General features: G+C 38.4%; 1 protein-coding gene across 3 annotated transcripts in view; it reads right to left on the reverse strand.

Annotated features, from left to right (window-relative positions):
- Positions 1-17,393, reverse strand: part of DPY19L1 (dpy-19 like C-mannosyltransferase 1) — a 112,876-nt gene that overhangs the window by 86,321 nt on the left and 9,162 nt on the right. For all 3 annotated transcript variants that reach the window (XR_004727768.3, XM_035253154.3, XM_035253153.3), the window contains exons 2-4: positions 5,305-5,329; positions 4,608-4,695; positions 622-759 (exon numbers count right to left, since the gene is read on the reverse strand). Coding sequence is in view for 2 of the 3 variants with exons in the window: in XM_035253154.3 (XP_035109045.3) it covers positions 622-759; positions 4,608-4,695; positions 5,305-5,329 (251 nt within the window). In the remaining variant the exon portion in view is untranslated. The remainder of the gene's footprint in view (positions 1-621; positions 760-4,607; positions 4,696-5,304; positions 5,330-17,393) is intronic.

The raw sequence follows: 17,393 nt of genomic DNA on the forward strand, positions 1-17,393 counted from the left end.
ACATAGAGAGCATTGAAATATATACATAAAATCAATTAGTGATATACATCATGTGACTTCAATTTCTTTATCCGATTAACAGAGATGCAGGTAAATAAACAGTTTCAAAAACACTGCCTGTGGATAGTTCAATTAATATAATCTATCTGGAAGGCCTTTTGACAAAATCATTTAAGTATATATTCTACTGAACTAAACAGTTCCACATCAACAAATTTATAGTTTTGCAAAGAGGATAAAGAAGAGACTAAACATCATCTCCACTTGCTGGATTGGGCTCAACTTCTCTCCACCCCACTCAAGAAAGTGCACTCAATTAAACGAGGATAGGGAAGAAAACATTTAAGAAATGACATGTAAATGTAGCAGCGCTCCCTTGGTATAATCCCTACATGCACAGCAAATCTAGCTTTTATATTCTCTAAACAATGCAATCACAACAATAGTCCCCCACAGAATTAAAGCCCCCTCCTCTTTCTTAACATATTCCTCTCCAAGATACATATTTTCTTTTAAAAAATTTAATACAATTTAATATATTGAATTATAAGATTTAGAATCAGCACTTAATACAAAAAAGTTTTAAAAAGTGAAAAATCACAATTGGAAAAAGTACCTTACCTCAGGGTAAAGATTAAATCTTTTTAATGTATTAATAACAAGGGGGTATTCAGTCAGTTTATCATTCATAATCATCCACACTCCATTCAAAAATGAGGGTGCTTCCACAATAGTCTTGAAGTAGGAATAATACAGCCCCTGAAATAAGAATATGCTCAGTTAAAATAACAAAAAGTACATAATTTTGATGCCTCTTCTAAGTAAATACACTGTTTTTGAAAAATGAAGCAATTAAGCAAGTAATAGCTATTAACACAATGAATTTCACAGGTTTCTGATCACTGATAAATGGTAAAGTTGCAAAAAAAAAAAAAACTACGTATTTTCACATAACCTTGACTTAACTGAAATAACTGAATACAAAATAGCTTCAAAAATAGTTTCAGCATTTAAAACAATAATATGACTCAGCATACTTCAACTTAGAAACTCCTATTACCCATACTAATATAACTGTTAGAAAATGCTCTTATGAATAGAGTGACCGGTTTATTATGGAACTAAAATTTATCATGAACCAAGATATCTCTAGCCAAAAACGATCCCCTAACTGCTTATTTTAATACCCAAAATGACACTATCAGTCATTTTTCCTCCAGATTTACATGCAAAACTGAAAATATGTTGGGAAGGCTACGCATTGATGTATTATTACATATGGAATTCACTTGGTTGCCACCGAATTTTACAGATTATTTTCCCTCCTATCAAGTCAGCATAAGGTAAGAACCCTATGGGACTGGGGAATGGTCCTATGTTGAAGAAAAAAGATACATTTTTAGCTTGGCACACTACTTTGGAAATATAGCAAGAGAGGAATAATACATGAGACAAAAAGAAAAAAGAAAAGAAAATACTAGAAGCCTAATAGGGAGTTTCAGTGGCAGTATGAGGGAAGACAGAAGAACACAAGGTAAATCTACATCCTGTATTTGCATCTTTAGGTCTGCCTGGAGCTGCCCTGGTAGCCAGCACCAGCAGCTGCCAAAGTCTAAAACTGGGTTTAAGGCTCATAAATACAAAAATGATATGCCTACCCAGAAATTATTGAAAAAGAAAAAAATGGTCTTGATACTCTGATGTATTAGCTCTGATATCACTATTTTTAAAATTATGTTTCCAAGTATACTGATTTGGATAGTGTCCCTTAAAATTTCATGTCCACTAGCCCCTGTGGATACGATCTTATTTGTAAGTAGGATTCTTACAGACATGATCTAGACAAAATGAGGTCATACTGAATTAAGGTGGACTCTAAACCCAACACAACTGGTATACTTGGCCTCAAAGCTACAGGCACACAGGGGAAAAGGCTGTGTGAGGGTGAATCAGAAACGGAGGTGAGGCATCAGCATGCTAAGGAATTCCAAGGATGGCCAGCAACCACCAGACGCTGGAAAAGGCAAGGAAGGACTCTTCCCTCCAGCCTTCAGATGCCCCGTCAACACCTTAATGTCCCACTGCTGGTCTCTGAAACTGAGAGATCATAGATTTCTGTTGTTTTAAGCTACCTAGGTTGTTGTACTTCTTTATGACACCCCTAGGAAACTATACCTTCCTTCTTTTGTAGGGTTGGAAACATAAATGTTTAATTATAAAAAAATTAATAATCCGTAAATATCAAAATAAAAATGAAAGAAAGGAATGAACTATTAATCAACTTGGGAAAAGATTTCAAGTAACATTAGATACTGTAATTCTACTATATAGCCCTAGTGGACTATATCCTAAGGTCAAAATGGAGCCAGGAATTGGGCAGGACTGGTTTCACAAGTTATAGGTCACAAAGACCTTGCTAATAATGCAGGATGTGGTAAAGAAGCCAGCCAAAACCTGCCAAAATCACGATGGCAACTCAAGTGACCTCTCATCATCCTTACTGCTCATTACATGCTAATTACAATACACTAGTATACTAAAGGAAACTCCCACCAGCAGCATGACACCATGGCAATGTCTGGAAGTTACCCTACATGGTCTGAAAGTGGGAGGAACCTTCAGTTCCAGGAATTCCCCTCCCTGCTCCCAGAAAACTCATGAACAATCCACCTCTGGTTTAGCATATGACAAAGACATAACCTTAAAAATAGTCAACCAGCAGCCCTCACAGCTGCTCTGCCTGTGGAATAGCCACCCTTTCATCCCTTTACTTTCTTAATATAAACTTATTTTCACTTTACTCTATTGGCACATTCTTGAATTCCTTCCTGCCCAAAGCCAAGAACCCACATGGCCTCCTGGGCTGAGCCCCAATTCTGGGGGTTGCCCTGTGAAGAACTGAACTACCAGAGAATCTTAAACTCTTTTCTGTAATCACATTATAAATTATACCTTTGGTACGTTTACTCCTAACAAATCAATAATTTGAAACCAACATTCTCAAACTAAGAGATTAATATCAAATAAGTAAAACGAATTGAATCTTAAATTTCCATTTAAAATATTAATATGAATTCATGGTTTATTTTCTTTTTAAAAAAATTTTGTAGCCTAATTCTGTTCACTAAAAAGGCCAAGATACAATGACCAATCTAGTAGCAATGAGCATCTGCCACTGACAGGAATGGTGGCTCACTGGAAAACTGGCTGATGACAGGTCTGAGAAGAAGATGTCTTATAGTACCTGAAAGGAAGGAAGCTGTGGATACTAGTGAGGTCATGTCAAGGGCAAACAGAGAGAGCTGCAAGGGCTTTACCAGCTAAAGACAAGAAAGTTTACAAAATACATGAAAATCGATCGTGTCATAATGATACTCCAAAAGAAGGTATTCCATTGATCACTATGAGAAGATGATAGGGAAGCTACCTTTTTCTGAAAATTGGTAAACAAAAAGAAAGAATAAAGCATTTTCCTGTCTTTCCTCTATAAAGTATACCTCAAGAGAAACCAAAAGGTGTTGTGTGAAACTTAACAGAATTACAGCTAGTAGGTGCAGGAAAGAAATGATAGAGCAGGTACCGCAGTTTGACAAGGATAAGGAAATAACCAGCCCAGGCTAGTGGCTCGGCTATAGGAGGAGTCAGCATCACAACACCTAAAGTCAGTGGTCGGTCTTAACATCACAGAAAGTAAGACACCACATAGATGTGCCTCTTGGCCTGACACAGTAAGAAGTACACAGCACCACCGAGGAAGTATTCCTGCCAGAAGAAAAGTCAATCTTCTGATCCATCAATGTGCAGGAAACTTGGGATCCGGGAACATAATTAAGAAATGTGGATTGTTGTGGGTAATTCTATAGGACAAATAACCTGTATTTCTCAACAAACAAATGCAGGAAAACAAAACAAAAACAGGTAGAAATTCACAGATTAACTAAATGCAATGTGTAGGCACTGTTTGGATCCTATTCAAACACATCAACTGTTCTTAAAAAAAGTGCCAAACAGGATATTTAAATACCAATTTATATTTGATGATATTAAGGATATTGTTAATTGTTTTCTAGTATGTCTTGTGCCATGGTTTTGTGCCATAGTTAAAACAAATCCTTGTCCTTGGAGACACTTAATGAAAGTACGGCCGGGCGCGGTGGCTCACGCCTGTAATCCCAGCACTTTGGGAGGCCGAGGCGGGTGGATCACAAGGTCAAGAGATCGAGACTATCCTGGTCAACAAGGTGAAACCCCGTCTCTACTAAAAATACAAAAATTAGCTGGGCATGGTGGTGCGTGCCTGTAATCCCAGCTACTCAGGAGGCTGAGGCAGGGGAATTGCTTGAACTCAGAAGGCAGAGGTTGCGGTGAGCCGAGATCGAGCCATTGCACTCCAATCTGGGTAACAACAGCGAAAACTCCGTCTCAAAAAGAGAAAAAAAAAAAAGAAAGTATGAAAGCATGAAATGATATAATGCCTGGGATTTCCTTTAAAAGGAGATAGTGAGTGGGGGTGTAGATGAAGGAAAACTGGCTGTGGCTATCAGTTGTAGAAGCTGGAGTATCTACTCTTTCTAAAGCACTAAATGAAGTACCAAATAAAAACTAACCATTTCAGTGCGAAAAGCCATCTCCCTTTCCAACGTTGAGAGGTGAGAAAAATGACGGTCATTTTCAAAGAGGTGTGTTATATGGCTCCTGGAAAAACAAAAAGAGCAACAGTGTTAAAACTTACGTTGTAAATTTTATTTTTTAAAGTAAGGCTAAAAGCAAAAATAAAAGTATCAACTAATTTGCAGATAATTTTGTAATAAAACAAATATGGATACAATAGTATTTGCTTTCCACTCAGTACATATTGCATTTATACTAAAATTTCCCTCTATAAAAAATCAAATTAGATTTTAAAATTAAAATGAACCAGAATATTTTAAGTTATGTGCAATAAAAGTATAGATTAAACTGTAAATGTCATCGGGTTACCATTTTAGAAACGTCTAATGAAATTCATATTTCTCTCTATCTAAAAGATTAAAAAAATTAATCTTCCTCTCACCATGAACATATTAATGTTGAGTAGAGTTTCAAATATAGCCTCTTTAATAATGAATCTCTTTTTTATTAAACAACTATAGTATTCTGACCCTGATTTATCAATTACACTAGTTTTTCAGACTATTGTGTTACATGTAATATATATTCACACTGACTATGCTGAAATTATTCCTTTAAATGTATGGAAAATAGTTTTCGTAAGTTATAAACATCTGCATTAAAGACCATAGGAGAAAAAATAAACAATCTTACCAGTGCAACACTGCTGCAAAAGCAGCTGTAAGAAAAAAGAAATTTAAATTACAATTTTAGATAAACATGTGCATCTTACAGAAAAGCCATTTCAAAGAAAAGCATGTCAAATACTGAAATGTATAAATGTTGGACTCTTAGAGACTAGGGAAAGAATACTGGCTCTTAAAAAAAAAAAAAAAAAGCCCCCAGGGTTATGTTTAAAATTGTGATTGACCAGCTCATAAGGGATTTAAGCATACAGCCACAATTTTCATTCACTCAGTTATTCAACAAAACATGAGGGCCTAATATCTGCTAACATACAGAAAACATGAGATGGAAACTATCACTAATAAAACTGAGAGAAAAATGGAATCAAGAGGTAAGGATAACTTAGAATAAAGAAAGATGGTGGCTTAGGGGTACAGGATTGGGGGTGAGAGAAAAGGGAACTAACACTTCTGATACACTGCTGCAATGCTGAAATTTTATGACAAACTCTACTCATGTTTTTAAACATATTTAAAATGAAACGAGTAAAGGAGAAAAGGTGAGAGAGAGAAACAAGCTAGTAATAAAATCAGTCTCTCATGACAATCAATACCTTGCTATCTGTCCAAAGAGAAAGAACATACTAAGGGCCAGGGGTGGTGGCTGACGCCTGTAATCCCAACATGTTGGGAGGCCAAGGCGGTTGGATCACAAGGTCAGGAGTTCGAGACCAGCTTGGCCAATATGGGGAAACCCTGTCTCTACTAAAAATACAAAAAATTATCTGGGCATGGTGGAGTGCACCTGCAGACTCAGGTGCTCAGGAGGCTGAGGCAGGAGAATTGCTTGAACCTGGGAGACAGAGGTTGCAGTGAGCTGAGATCACACCACTGCACTCCAGCCTGGGTGATAGAGCAAGACAATATCTCAAAAAAAAAACAACACAAAAAAACAAAAAACACACACACGCAAAAAGAAAGAAAGAACATACTAAGATGAACTCAGAAGAGACACCATTTGATTTTCTTATATCACAAGATGAAGCTGATTGTAGGCTTCTGATTAAATAACTCTTGAGTAGGGAACCAAACTATGAAAATACTCTTAGAAATGAAACCCAAGCCAGGCACAGTAACACATGCCTGTAGTCTCCATTACTGGGGAAGCAGAGGCAGCATCACCTTTCGAGCCCAGGAATTCAAGGCTGCAGCAGTGTGCTATGACTGGGCCTGTTAACAGCCACTGCACTCTAGCCTGGGAAACACAGTGAGACGCTGTCGCAAGAAAGAGAGAAAGAGAGAAAACAAAGAAAAAAGAAAAGAGAGAGGAGGAGGAAGAAGGAAAGAAGAAGGGAGAAGAGAGGAGGAGGAAGAGGAAAGAAGAAAGAAGAGAGGAGGAAGAATAAGGAGGAAGAGAAGGAAGAAAGAAATGAAAACCGAAAAGATTAGATCTTACCGTCTTATTCTTAACACCATATTTATATTTTTAATTTAAAAATCCATTTTGCCTTGGAAATATGAATGGTTACTTCTAGATTATTGAAGTTACAAATATCTAACAATTTTTCAGTTGACTTTTCTTAGTAACATATATTGATGTTTTGAAATTTAAAGTTTTTTCTTGTTAACAAATCTACCATTTGCTTCCTTTTAGCTTCTGTCTTTAAAAACGTTATCTGCTAGGCTCATGACTACAATCCCAGATACTTGGCTGGAGGAAGTAGGAAGATCACTTGCGGGCAGGAGTTAGAATCTAGGCTGGGTAACACAGCCAGATCTGGTGTTTACAAAGCCGGTGCCTACAGTCCCAGCTACTCAGGAAGGCTAAGATGGGAGGATCGCTTGAGCCCAAGAGGTTGACCTTGCAGCAAGCTGTGATCATGCCACTGTACTCTCTAGCCTGGATGACACAACAAGATCCTGTCTCTAAAGAAAAAAAAATTAATCCCAACATAATAAAATTTGGTCTTATTTTCACAATGATTCAACTAACATTTTTTGAATAAGTCATTTTTCTCCCATTGAATGTAAATGCAACCTTTATTAAGACTTGCCACACTTAAACTCTGGTAACCCCATTGAGGTTATAACTGGATTTTCACTTATAAAATTAATTTGAGAAGAATTTACATGTTTATAATATAGAGTCTTCATATCCATAAATGTGGTATCTGTGTATATATATGTTGCATATATAGGTATGTGTATATACACACACCATATACTTTCAGTTGTTCAAATTGGTTTTCAATAGTCCTTGAGAAAAATTCTACAAGTACTGTTAACAGATGCATTTCTTATGAAGTTTCCCCTGGGAGTTTAACATTTTTTCCTTCTAATATTCATATAATGTTTTTTATTATGCATTATTGGATATTGTTACAGTGTTTATTTTTGAAGAGTATTTATTTTGCAATGCATTTATTTCGGTTTATTTACAAAACTGTTAATTCATATAGTTTTTAAACTTATCTTCAATTCTCCATTTTATTGTATTTTATTTTATTTTTGAGATGGAGTCTTGCTCTGTCACCCAGGCTGGAGTGCAGTGGCATGACCTTGGCTCACTGCAACCTCCACCTCCTGGGTTCAAGCATTTCTTCTGTCTCAACCTCCTGAGTAGCTGGGATTACAGGAGTGTGCCACTGCCTTCACGCCTGGCTAAGTTTTGTGTTTTTAGTAGAGACAGGGTTTCGATATGTTGGCCAGGCTGGTCTCGAACTTCTGACCTCAGGTGATCTGCGGGCCTCAGCCTACCAAAGTGCTGGAATAACAAGCGTGAGCCAAAACACCTGGCCCTAATTCTCCATTGTAAACGATATTATTTACATATAATAATTTTGTTCCCATTTTATAATTTTACTATTAGTTTATTCTTCCTATTTGACAAAAATAATACACTTTTAGAATGTTACTAAACAATTCTGGTAAATGGGGGCATTCTTGGCATTGGCGGTATAGTGGGGAGCATAGCTGCCTTACAAAGGGAGCACTCTTGACTTCTGCTGACTCTAACAGAAATGCACTTCACATTATGCCATTAAGTCGGCCTTTGACCGTCACAATTCTGGAGTGCTAACTGGATTTGTCAAGGTCATCATCCCTCTATGTCCTTAAAATACCATGCTTTCTCAAAATAAGGATGGGAGGTGCAAGATGCCTCTGGTGCCTTCCTTTAACTGTCTTCCTTCAGCATTCAACAATAGACAGGGACAACACTTGGAGTGCCTGGTCCTCTTTCGGTCTCCAGGGTCCATTCATAATCTGTCCAACGTTTTGAATTCCTTTGTTCATTTCACCTTAGTAATAATAATGATGAGAACAAAGAAGCTAACACTTGAATGCTTATTACATACCCAACATTTTATAAGAACTTTACTTGTACTAGCCAAATAAATCCTCACAACTACCCTATGTCATATGTGCAAATATTTCCCCAGTGTACAGACTAGAAGTCGAGGCACAGAGTAGCTGAGTAACTTGCATAGGAATTCACACCAAGTACACCCAGAAAGGGAGGCTGGACTCAGGAATTCTGACCTGCATTGCATGGCTGTTGCAGAAAGAGGACTGAATAGATGAAACAAAAGCCTACGCCTACTTACCCTGAAGTCTTCCTGCTCCCCGCTACCTTATTTTTGTAATCTTAAATATATAAGGAAAAAAATGCTGCAATTCATCTGTTGATACAGAAAGTATATTTTATAGAGGCTAGCCACTAATTTTACATAAAATTTGGAGATATATTCTATTAAAAATTGAAATACATTATACATACGTATGTCATTTGAACATGACATACATAATGCAAATACTGACTTGTGACCACCTAAGTTAAGAATAAAAACGAAAAATGATGAAAACTTCGGAAGCCCCTAGAGAGCTTTTTTTGCCTTCTTGCCCACAGAAAAAAAGAGTATTTTAGATGATTTTCTCTAAGTTTATTCCAGTGATTACTGACCTTTTTAAAAGTGTGATAAAACTGATAATCCATTTTTTTCCACTTAAACACAGATGCTGTTTTTTGGCATTCTAAGAAACTGAGATAAAGATAGCGTTTTTAAAAATCAGAACATAAAATATATTTTTTTAAAAATCCAAACCTATTCCGTAAGAAAAAGGTGTTCAAGGAAAGAAGGTTTGCTATGCAATCTAATTCAAAAAATCTCAATCCTATGGCTGAGACTTTTGTAAGGTTCATCATTTTGCTGGAAGCACAAAAATTCCCTACAATCTAAAGCCAAATTAGACGCTGCAGGATGCTGCATTAACTCTTTGTGATTAAAGAAAATTTGCACCAGACTATACGTCACATTATATCAATTTTCAGTCCTACGGGATTTGAGAGGACTCTACTGATCATTATTCGCCTCCTGTTATTAGAATCTTGTTTAAACAAAACAGATTATAACTCCCTGAGGGTAGAAACAATGTTTTACCAAACTTTACTCCAGTACTTATTAGCACAAAGTCAAGCACTCTCAAATGTTTGCTGAATTAATGCATAAAGCTTGATATAATTAAGGGGGGGGGGAATGAAATAAAACCATGACCTAATAATCAATCTCAACTGAATATATTTTGATATACACATACACATACACACGTGTCATCCTTTTTCACAAATAAAGCCCCCATTTACTTAGTGCAGATTAGGCACCTGGTCCACAGGCAGCCAGCTCCCTGCCCTTTCCCAGTGGGGCACGGATCCCTGACACCTTAGTGCAGAAGGTGTGCGGGGCACTCCCCTCAGAGAAGATTCCCGGTCCCCAGCCCCAGCTCCAGCTGGCCTGCTCCCAGTTGACTCCTCCTTCCTGCCCCAGCTCTCTGGAAGCCACTGTTCTTTCCAGCAAGTCCTGTGTCCTGGGCAAGTAGGGAGGGGAGTTCTCCTGTCCCAGTCCCCCATGTCTGGCTGGCAGAGAGTAGGGCAGGAAGAAAGGAAGAAGACACTGGAAAGGGTATTCTTCCCTCGCCGCTCTGCTCAATCCTCCAAGTCAGCAAACCTCCTTCTGTCTCCCAGCAGCATCCCGGGCCCCACCGGCTCTTATCTCCTCCCTCTCCCCATTAACTCAAGCCCGGGCCATTCTTAGACTCCGACCTGAAGGTCACGGGGAAGGAATGCTGGGATATGCAATTTTACGGTTCCCCAGCTGAGTCTAAGGCAAGCTAAAGTTTGAGATCCACTGTCCTTTCTCTTCCTCCGCCCCGAGGTGTGAGAGCGCCGCAAGGTCAGCGTGGGCTTCTCCGTGTGCCGCTCTGTACCCTGCAGGCTGCTCTCCCACGAGTGCAGCCAGCTAGGTGTGTTCCTGACCAGAAATCAACTTTCTCATCCATACCTTAAAGGACTTTTTCCCTTTTACACGTGTACTTCATAACTAGTACTTAAAGTTCACAGAGCATCTTCAAAAACTCAATTTTCACAATGACCTTGTGAGTATTTATGAGCAGTTTACAAATTAAAGGGTGGGCATCCAAGAAGCTATTCCCCCCAAGGCACATAGCTGGTAAGTGGCAAAAGCTGGCTGAACCCAGGTGTCCTAATTCCCGGCCTGAGCTCCTTCCACCGTGAAAGAACTGCCTCCTTCCCCACGCTGGGCATTTAATGACCTTGCCTTTAACAATATTTATATAAAGAAATGTATTCTAAGTCCAAAATGATATGCATTATCATTCTGAATAAATGAAAACTTAAAAATTCAGCCTATGCCTAAATTAAGTTTCATCTGTACTTAAAGCTAAAGATTTGTGGTGTCACTAACCCTCAAGTGACAAAATTACATAAAAAGAAGTTAAGGACACTCCTTAAATCTATCTGGATAAAGTTTTCAAATCAACCTTGACAAGTTCTATTTCTAATCCCTTCCTGACACTACTAGCCATTTCTTACTGTTACAAGGGTTCATTTTGAGTTTTAAAGTTTCTTTCTAGAAGCTGAAGTCATCAGTATTGGTTTCCCTGCCTTCAAATACAATCCATCCTAGGAGCTGAAGGAAACTTCAAAACATACAGATCTGAGCATCACATCCCCTTGCCAGAAAAGCCCCATGACTTCCCATTGCACACAACATGTAGCCCACACTGGCCTATTTCCAGTCATTCCCACCAAACACCCTTTGTTCTAGATGCACTGGGCAGCAATCCCCGAAAACCCCAAGTGCCTTAATAATTCTGTGCCTTTGTTCTTGCCTTAAAAATCTGTAATTTGTCCTTCGAAATCAAAAGAATTCAAATGTGGCATTTTGTACTGCTTGTCCAACTACCCTAGCTCTAATAACACTACTACAGCACCCAAATATCTAGTTACCACATACCAGTTTCCTCTGCTAGAACATAACAGCCTCAAGGCTGAGCCTGTGTGTAATTCATCTTCACACTAGCCAGTATCACGCCTGGCACTTCGCTGAGTTAAACGGTTAAATTACTATTACCTATGACTATAAGAGAAATTACAGAATACACTCAAGTAAATGCAAACCTTAACACATAAAGGTATTTTCTCAACAATCCAAATTATCTGAAGCATTCCCATTACATCAAGGTAATATATATTTGTATACACACAACACAATTATAATAGTACCTGGAATCAAAGCCCAGTTTCTGTATAGTGAACAGAAGAAAAGACATTCTTTCAGATCCAGCTTGAGAAAGAGGAAACAGTCACAAATCCCATAAGCTCAGCTTCTTCCTCCTCCTGGTGCCTAGATCTTTGTGTGGATTGCTCTGTGTAGCTTCAAAGCTAAGTATCTAAATACCTGTTAGATGCACAACACATTTTCCTAGGAACCAAGAAGAACACTGAAGAAACATCAGGTAGTATCTTTGCCCTTAAAGATAAAACCTTTGAGAGATAAGATTTAGGTACATAAAATAATGAGAGGACACATTAAGCACTCAAGCAGATGACACAAAGTCTAACAACTGGAAGAAACCTGAGAAGGCAGATCAGTAATGACCTTCTTAGGGCACAGTTATGAAGATGGCTAAGAAAAGGGAGGGGGTCGGGGGTAGGAGCCTCAAGACATGGATATAACTTAGGTGTAGATTTACAGCAAACAGGCAGAAAAGACAAATACAATACAGACAGATACCGGACTTGGATAAAAGAATTCCCACCACTAATACTGATGATACAGAATATGAATAATAATGACAATAGTGTGCTAGTATTTACTGAGGGCCCACTCATTATACACACAGTATGTCAGGCTCTCAGCACTCCATGAACTGAAGGAGCCAGACTTTTCCAGCTAGTGGGCCTCAAGTGCCAAGAGTAAGAGAGCCAGAGTCCCTGGGGCCAGAAACTTCCTGGCCAGGGATTTTTTTTTAATATTCACAAGTGATTCTGACAGACAGTCAGGGTTGATTATCATTGGTAAAGAGAATGACTGGGATAAAATCTAGGTAGTTCTTCACAAAATGCAATGTGAGAATCAGATTCTTGCTACTCCCAGTGTCCTGGAGACAGTAATAATTACATCACCTGGGAGTAGCTGGAAATGCAGAGCCTCAGGAGTCTCAAGTCCCATTCCAGACCTCCTGACTCCCACCTCCACATTTTAACACGCCTGAGGTGATTGACAGACACTTTAGAGAGCAGTGTCTCAACACTGACTGCACACTGGAATCACCTGAGAGCTTTCCACATTATTAGGTCTGGCATGAGGGGAAGAGGGTGATTGTGCAAGCAGGGTTAAGAACACTGACCTAGGAGAAGCTTGTTAAACCTGCATTTCTGGGCCCTCTCAGAGATCCTGATTCAGTAGATTTTACTTGGGGCTTGGACATCTACATTTTTAACAAATCCTTGGGTGACTTTCTACAGTCCAAACTCTGAGAAGCATTGTCATTATGTCAGAAGGTCCAATAAGAAGAATACAGTAACAATCCAGGAGTAAGATGACCTGGAGACTAATGGTGAAATGGGCTTTATAAGGAAAAAGGAAATATATTAATAAATTCAAAAGACACTCTGAGGGAGAAGTTGGCAAAACTTGATAGCTGAAAATAATGATTAAAAAAGGGAAAGAATTCAAATTCCTTTGCTGCCCTGGTAAGAAAGTCATTCTTAAGAAGAATTATTCCTTAGGTTTTAGATGATTTCCAAGTTATTCAGCTTGTCAAAGAGTCTCATTTTCACCAAACATAAAAATGAGAGGTTGGCCAGGTGTGGTGGCTCACACCTATAATCCCAGCACTTTGGGAGACTGAGGCGGGTGGATATCTGAGGTCGGGGGTTTGAAACTAGCCTGTCCAACATGATGAAACCTCGTCTCTACTAAAAATACAAAAAATTAGGCAGGCGTGGTGGCAGGCACTTGCCCAGCTACTTAGGAGGCTGAAGCAGGAGAATCACTCGAACACTCGAACTCGGTTGCAGTTAGCCGAGACTGCGCCACTGAACTCCAGCCTGGGCAACAAGAGCAAAAGTTCATCTCAAAAAAAAAAAGGAAAAAAAAGTGAGGGGTATCTCTTTGTCTCCATCCCTAGCACTGAGTGACCGTGAGTAACATCTACAGCTATTATCACTAACATGCTGAACTTTGTACTTGCCAAGGTGACTGCACAGCTGTTTTCTGTTTTCATTTTGATTTTTCTGCTCCCAAACTAGAAGGCCTTGGTAGGTTTGGCACATTTAATTTGTTTTCTATTTTGAATAGGGAAAGAAACCTATTTTGAATAGGAAAAGAAGAAATGCACTCCATTAATAGATACTGAGTTTCAAAGTGAGAAGCAGGATTGATTTTAAAATTCAGTCATGATTTGAAGAAACTACTGTTCCTAGGAAGATCTGAAATTCAGAGTGGTCTATGTGATGATGGCTTTAAGGACAACTTTGGTTCATCAGAATCTCCTCCACATATTTTGCATTAAGCAAAACTGTGCTTTCCAACAGTTAAGAAAAAATCAGAAAACTTAATTATAATGAAAATGTCTAACATGTTTGTCAGTTGCAATTTAGAGAGCCCTTTCACATTAAGCACAAATGATCCAGGGGTGCCTTTCAGGCAGATATGGCTCTTATTTTCCCATGAAGCTCAGGGACACGTAACTGGGATGCAGCAAGGCCTGGAAGAGAGCTGGGTTTCTCTGAGTGCAAGCTTAGGCTTGAAAATGTTAGGCATATTCAACCAAGGGGATGCGCTAGCACACAGGAGGAAGCGCCTCAGAAATCACAAAACCATCAAGGACAAAATGGTTTATTTTAAAGTGAATACAGTACATGAAAACAGTAGAGCATGGATGTATGTATCACCATCCCAAAGCAGAATATAACTAGGTTGCTAAACAGAGAAATACACAAAGTAAAAGTTCACATATTTTAAATATATATGTACAGATATTAAAATAGCCAATACTTAATACAACAACTACTGCACAGAAGTATTTCAAAGACAATAAATTCTAACTTCCCTTAAAAGTCTTATCCTCCAGAGAAAAAGGTCAGGTTAGCCAAAAAGAAGCCTATCAGACTCACAGCAGATCTCTCAGCAAAACCCTACAAGCCAGAAGAGAGTGGGGGCCAATATTCAACATCCTTGAAGAAAAGAACTTTCAACCCAGAATTTCATAGCCAGACAAACTAAGCTTCATAAGTGAAGGAAAAATAAAATTTTTTGCGAACAAGCAAGTACTCAGGTTTCATCACCACCAGGCCTGCTTTACAAGAGCTTCTGAAAGAAGCATTACACATACATAGAAAGGAACGACTAGTATCAGCTATTCCAAAAACATACCAAAAGGTAAAGAGCATCACCATAATGAAGAATTTACATCAACTCATGGGCAAAACAGCCAGCCAGCATTAAATGGCAGTATCAAACTCCTATCTATCAATATCAATCCCAAATTTAAATGGACTAAATGCCCCAATCAAAAGACACAGACAGGCAAATTGGATAAAAAGCCAAAACCCATCGGTATGCTGCATCCAGACCCATCTCCCATGCAAGGATACACAAAGACTCAAAACAAAGGTATGGAGGAAGATTTACCAACCAAATGGAGAGTAAAGAAAAAAAGCAGGAGATGCAATTCTAGTCTCTGATATAATAGACTTTAAAGCAACAAAGACCAAAAGAGACAAAGAAGGACATTACATAATGGTAAAAGGATCAATGCAACAAGAAGAGCTAATGATCCTAAATACATATGCACCCAATACAGGAGCACCCAGATACATAAGGCAAGTTCTTAATGACTTACAAAGAGACTTAGGCTCCCACACAATAATAGCAGGAGACTTTAACACTACATTGTCAATATTAGATCAAAGAGACAGAAAATTAACAAGGATAGCCAGGACTTGAACTCAGACCTGGAATAAGTAAACTTAATTAACATTTACAGAACTCTCCACCCCAAATCCACAAAACATACATTTATCTCAGTATCACATCACACCTATTCTAAAAGTGACCACAAAATTGGAAGTAAATCACTCCTCAGCAATTGCATAGCATTTCACAGGTTTAGATGAAATATTGGTTGGCTGCTTGTTATTTTCCTCCCTTATTCCTTCCTGTCTCCATTGTTAAGCCATTTATTGGCATAAAAGAGGTTTTTAATACCCATTTTTAGACTGCATTCTAGCCTGAGCAATAGAGCAAGATTCCTGTTCTCTCTCCCTCTTTCTCTTCCTTTCATTTTTTTCTTTCTCTTTTTTCTTCTTTTCTTTTCCTTCCTTTTTTCTCTTTCAAAAAAAAAGAAAAAAAAAGTCTTATCCTTACATAATGTGACTACAAATGTCACCAGAAAGAGGTCCTGATCCATACTTCAAGACAGGGTTCTTAGATCTTGCTCAAGAAAGAATTCGGGGCAAGTCCATAAAGTGAAAACCAGTTCATTTAGTAAAGGAATAAAGAAAGAAAGAATGGCTACTCCATAGGCAGAACAGCAGTTTGGCTGCTGGACTAAGAATATTTATAGTCATTTCTTAATTATACGCTAAACAAGGCATGGATTATTCATGAGTTTTCTGGAAAAGGGGTGGACAATTTCTAGAACTGAGGGTTCCTCTCCTTTTTAGACCATAGAGTGGAACTTCCTGACACTGCCACGGCATTTCCAAACTCTCATGATGCTGGAGGGAGTGTCTTTTAGCACGCTAACCTATTATAGTTAGTGTATAATCAACAGTGAGGACACTTTCGTTGCCATCTTGGTTTCAGTGGGTTTTGGTCAGCTTCTTTACCATATGCTGTTTTATCAGCAGGATCTTTGGGACCTGTACCTTGTGCTGCTCTCCCATCTTATCCTGTGACTGAGAATGCCTAACCTCCAGGTAATGCAGCATGGTCCGGCTCAACCTTATTTTACGCAGCCTCCATTCAAAATGGAGTGACTCTGATTCAAATGACACTGACACAAACATTTCAAAATCAAACCGCAATCCATATTAATAATTTTCATAAAGTAATTTTCTCCTTATTGAAAACAATGCATTTTATTGTTTTAAGAACAAATAGCTAGGTAAGATACAACCACAATAATATGATCTGCTTCTGAGCATGCACAGAGAAGCTGCAAAACTCTAGTAAACCGAATGGAAGCTCTGCATCTCTCCACTAGAGTAAAAGGAGAACCATACACACATACAATACACATTCAGGCCCATCATATTCAGCAAGAGATTTAACAAGTTCATTAACTGGTAACTCATTCCAGTGGAAAGACATGCATTCCCCTCAAATTGCAAACTTCCCTTAGGTTTGCAATTTGTCAAAAACTGTGAGTTTTTACTATTTTACTATGTTTTTATATTATTGCCAAACCCATCAACACAATAAAAAAATCAGATTTAATAGTTTTCAGAAATAATTATGTAAAAAAACCAAAAAACAGAGACTGACGGGTTGACCATAAAGATACAAAAGAGTGATTCTCCCAAAGAAGCAGAAGCCAGTAAAGCAGTGCTCTTGCTAAAAGAGCTACACATGAGGCCAGCTTCTCACTGACGTGCCTTTCAGAGATGCTTTAGACTTTAGATCTGAAACCTGCAATCTCACACAGATGTAATTAACAAAGCCAGGAGACCTTAACTTCATTTCCATCCCAAACATCACCTGCTGCACTCAGTAATGATACTGGGCCATTCACCTGGCCCTACTTTAGTTT

This window comes from Callithrix jacchus, chromosome 11 (assembly GCF_049354715.1).
Source record: "Callithrix jacchus isolate 240 chromosome 11, calJac240_pri, whole genome shotgun sequence".
In the NCBI taxonomy this organism is placed as follows: domain Eukaryota; kingdom Metazoa; phylum Chordata; class Mammalia; order Primates; family Cebidae; genus Callithrix; species Callithrix jacchus.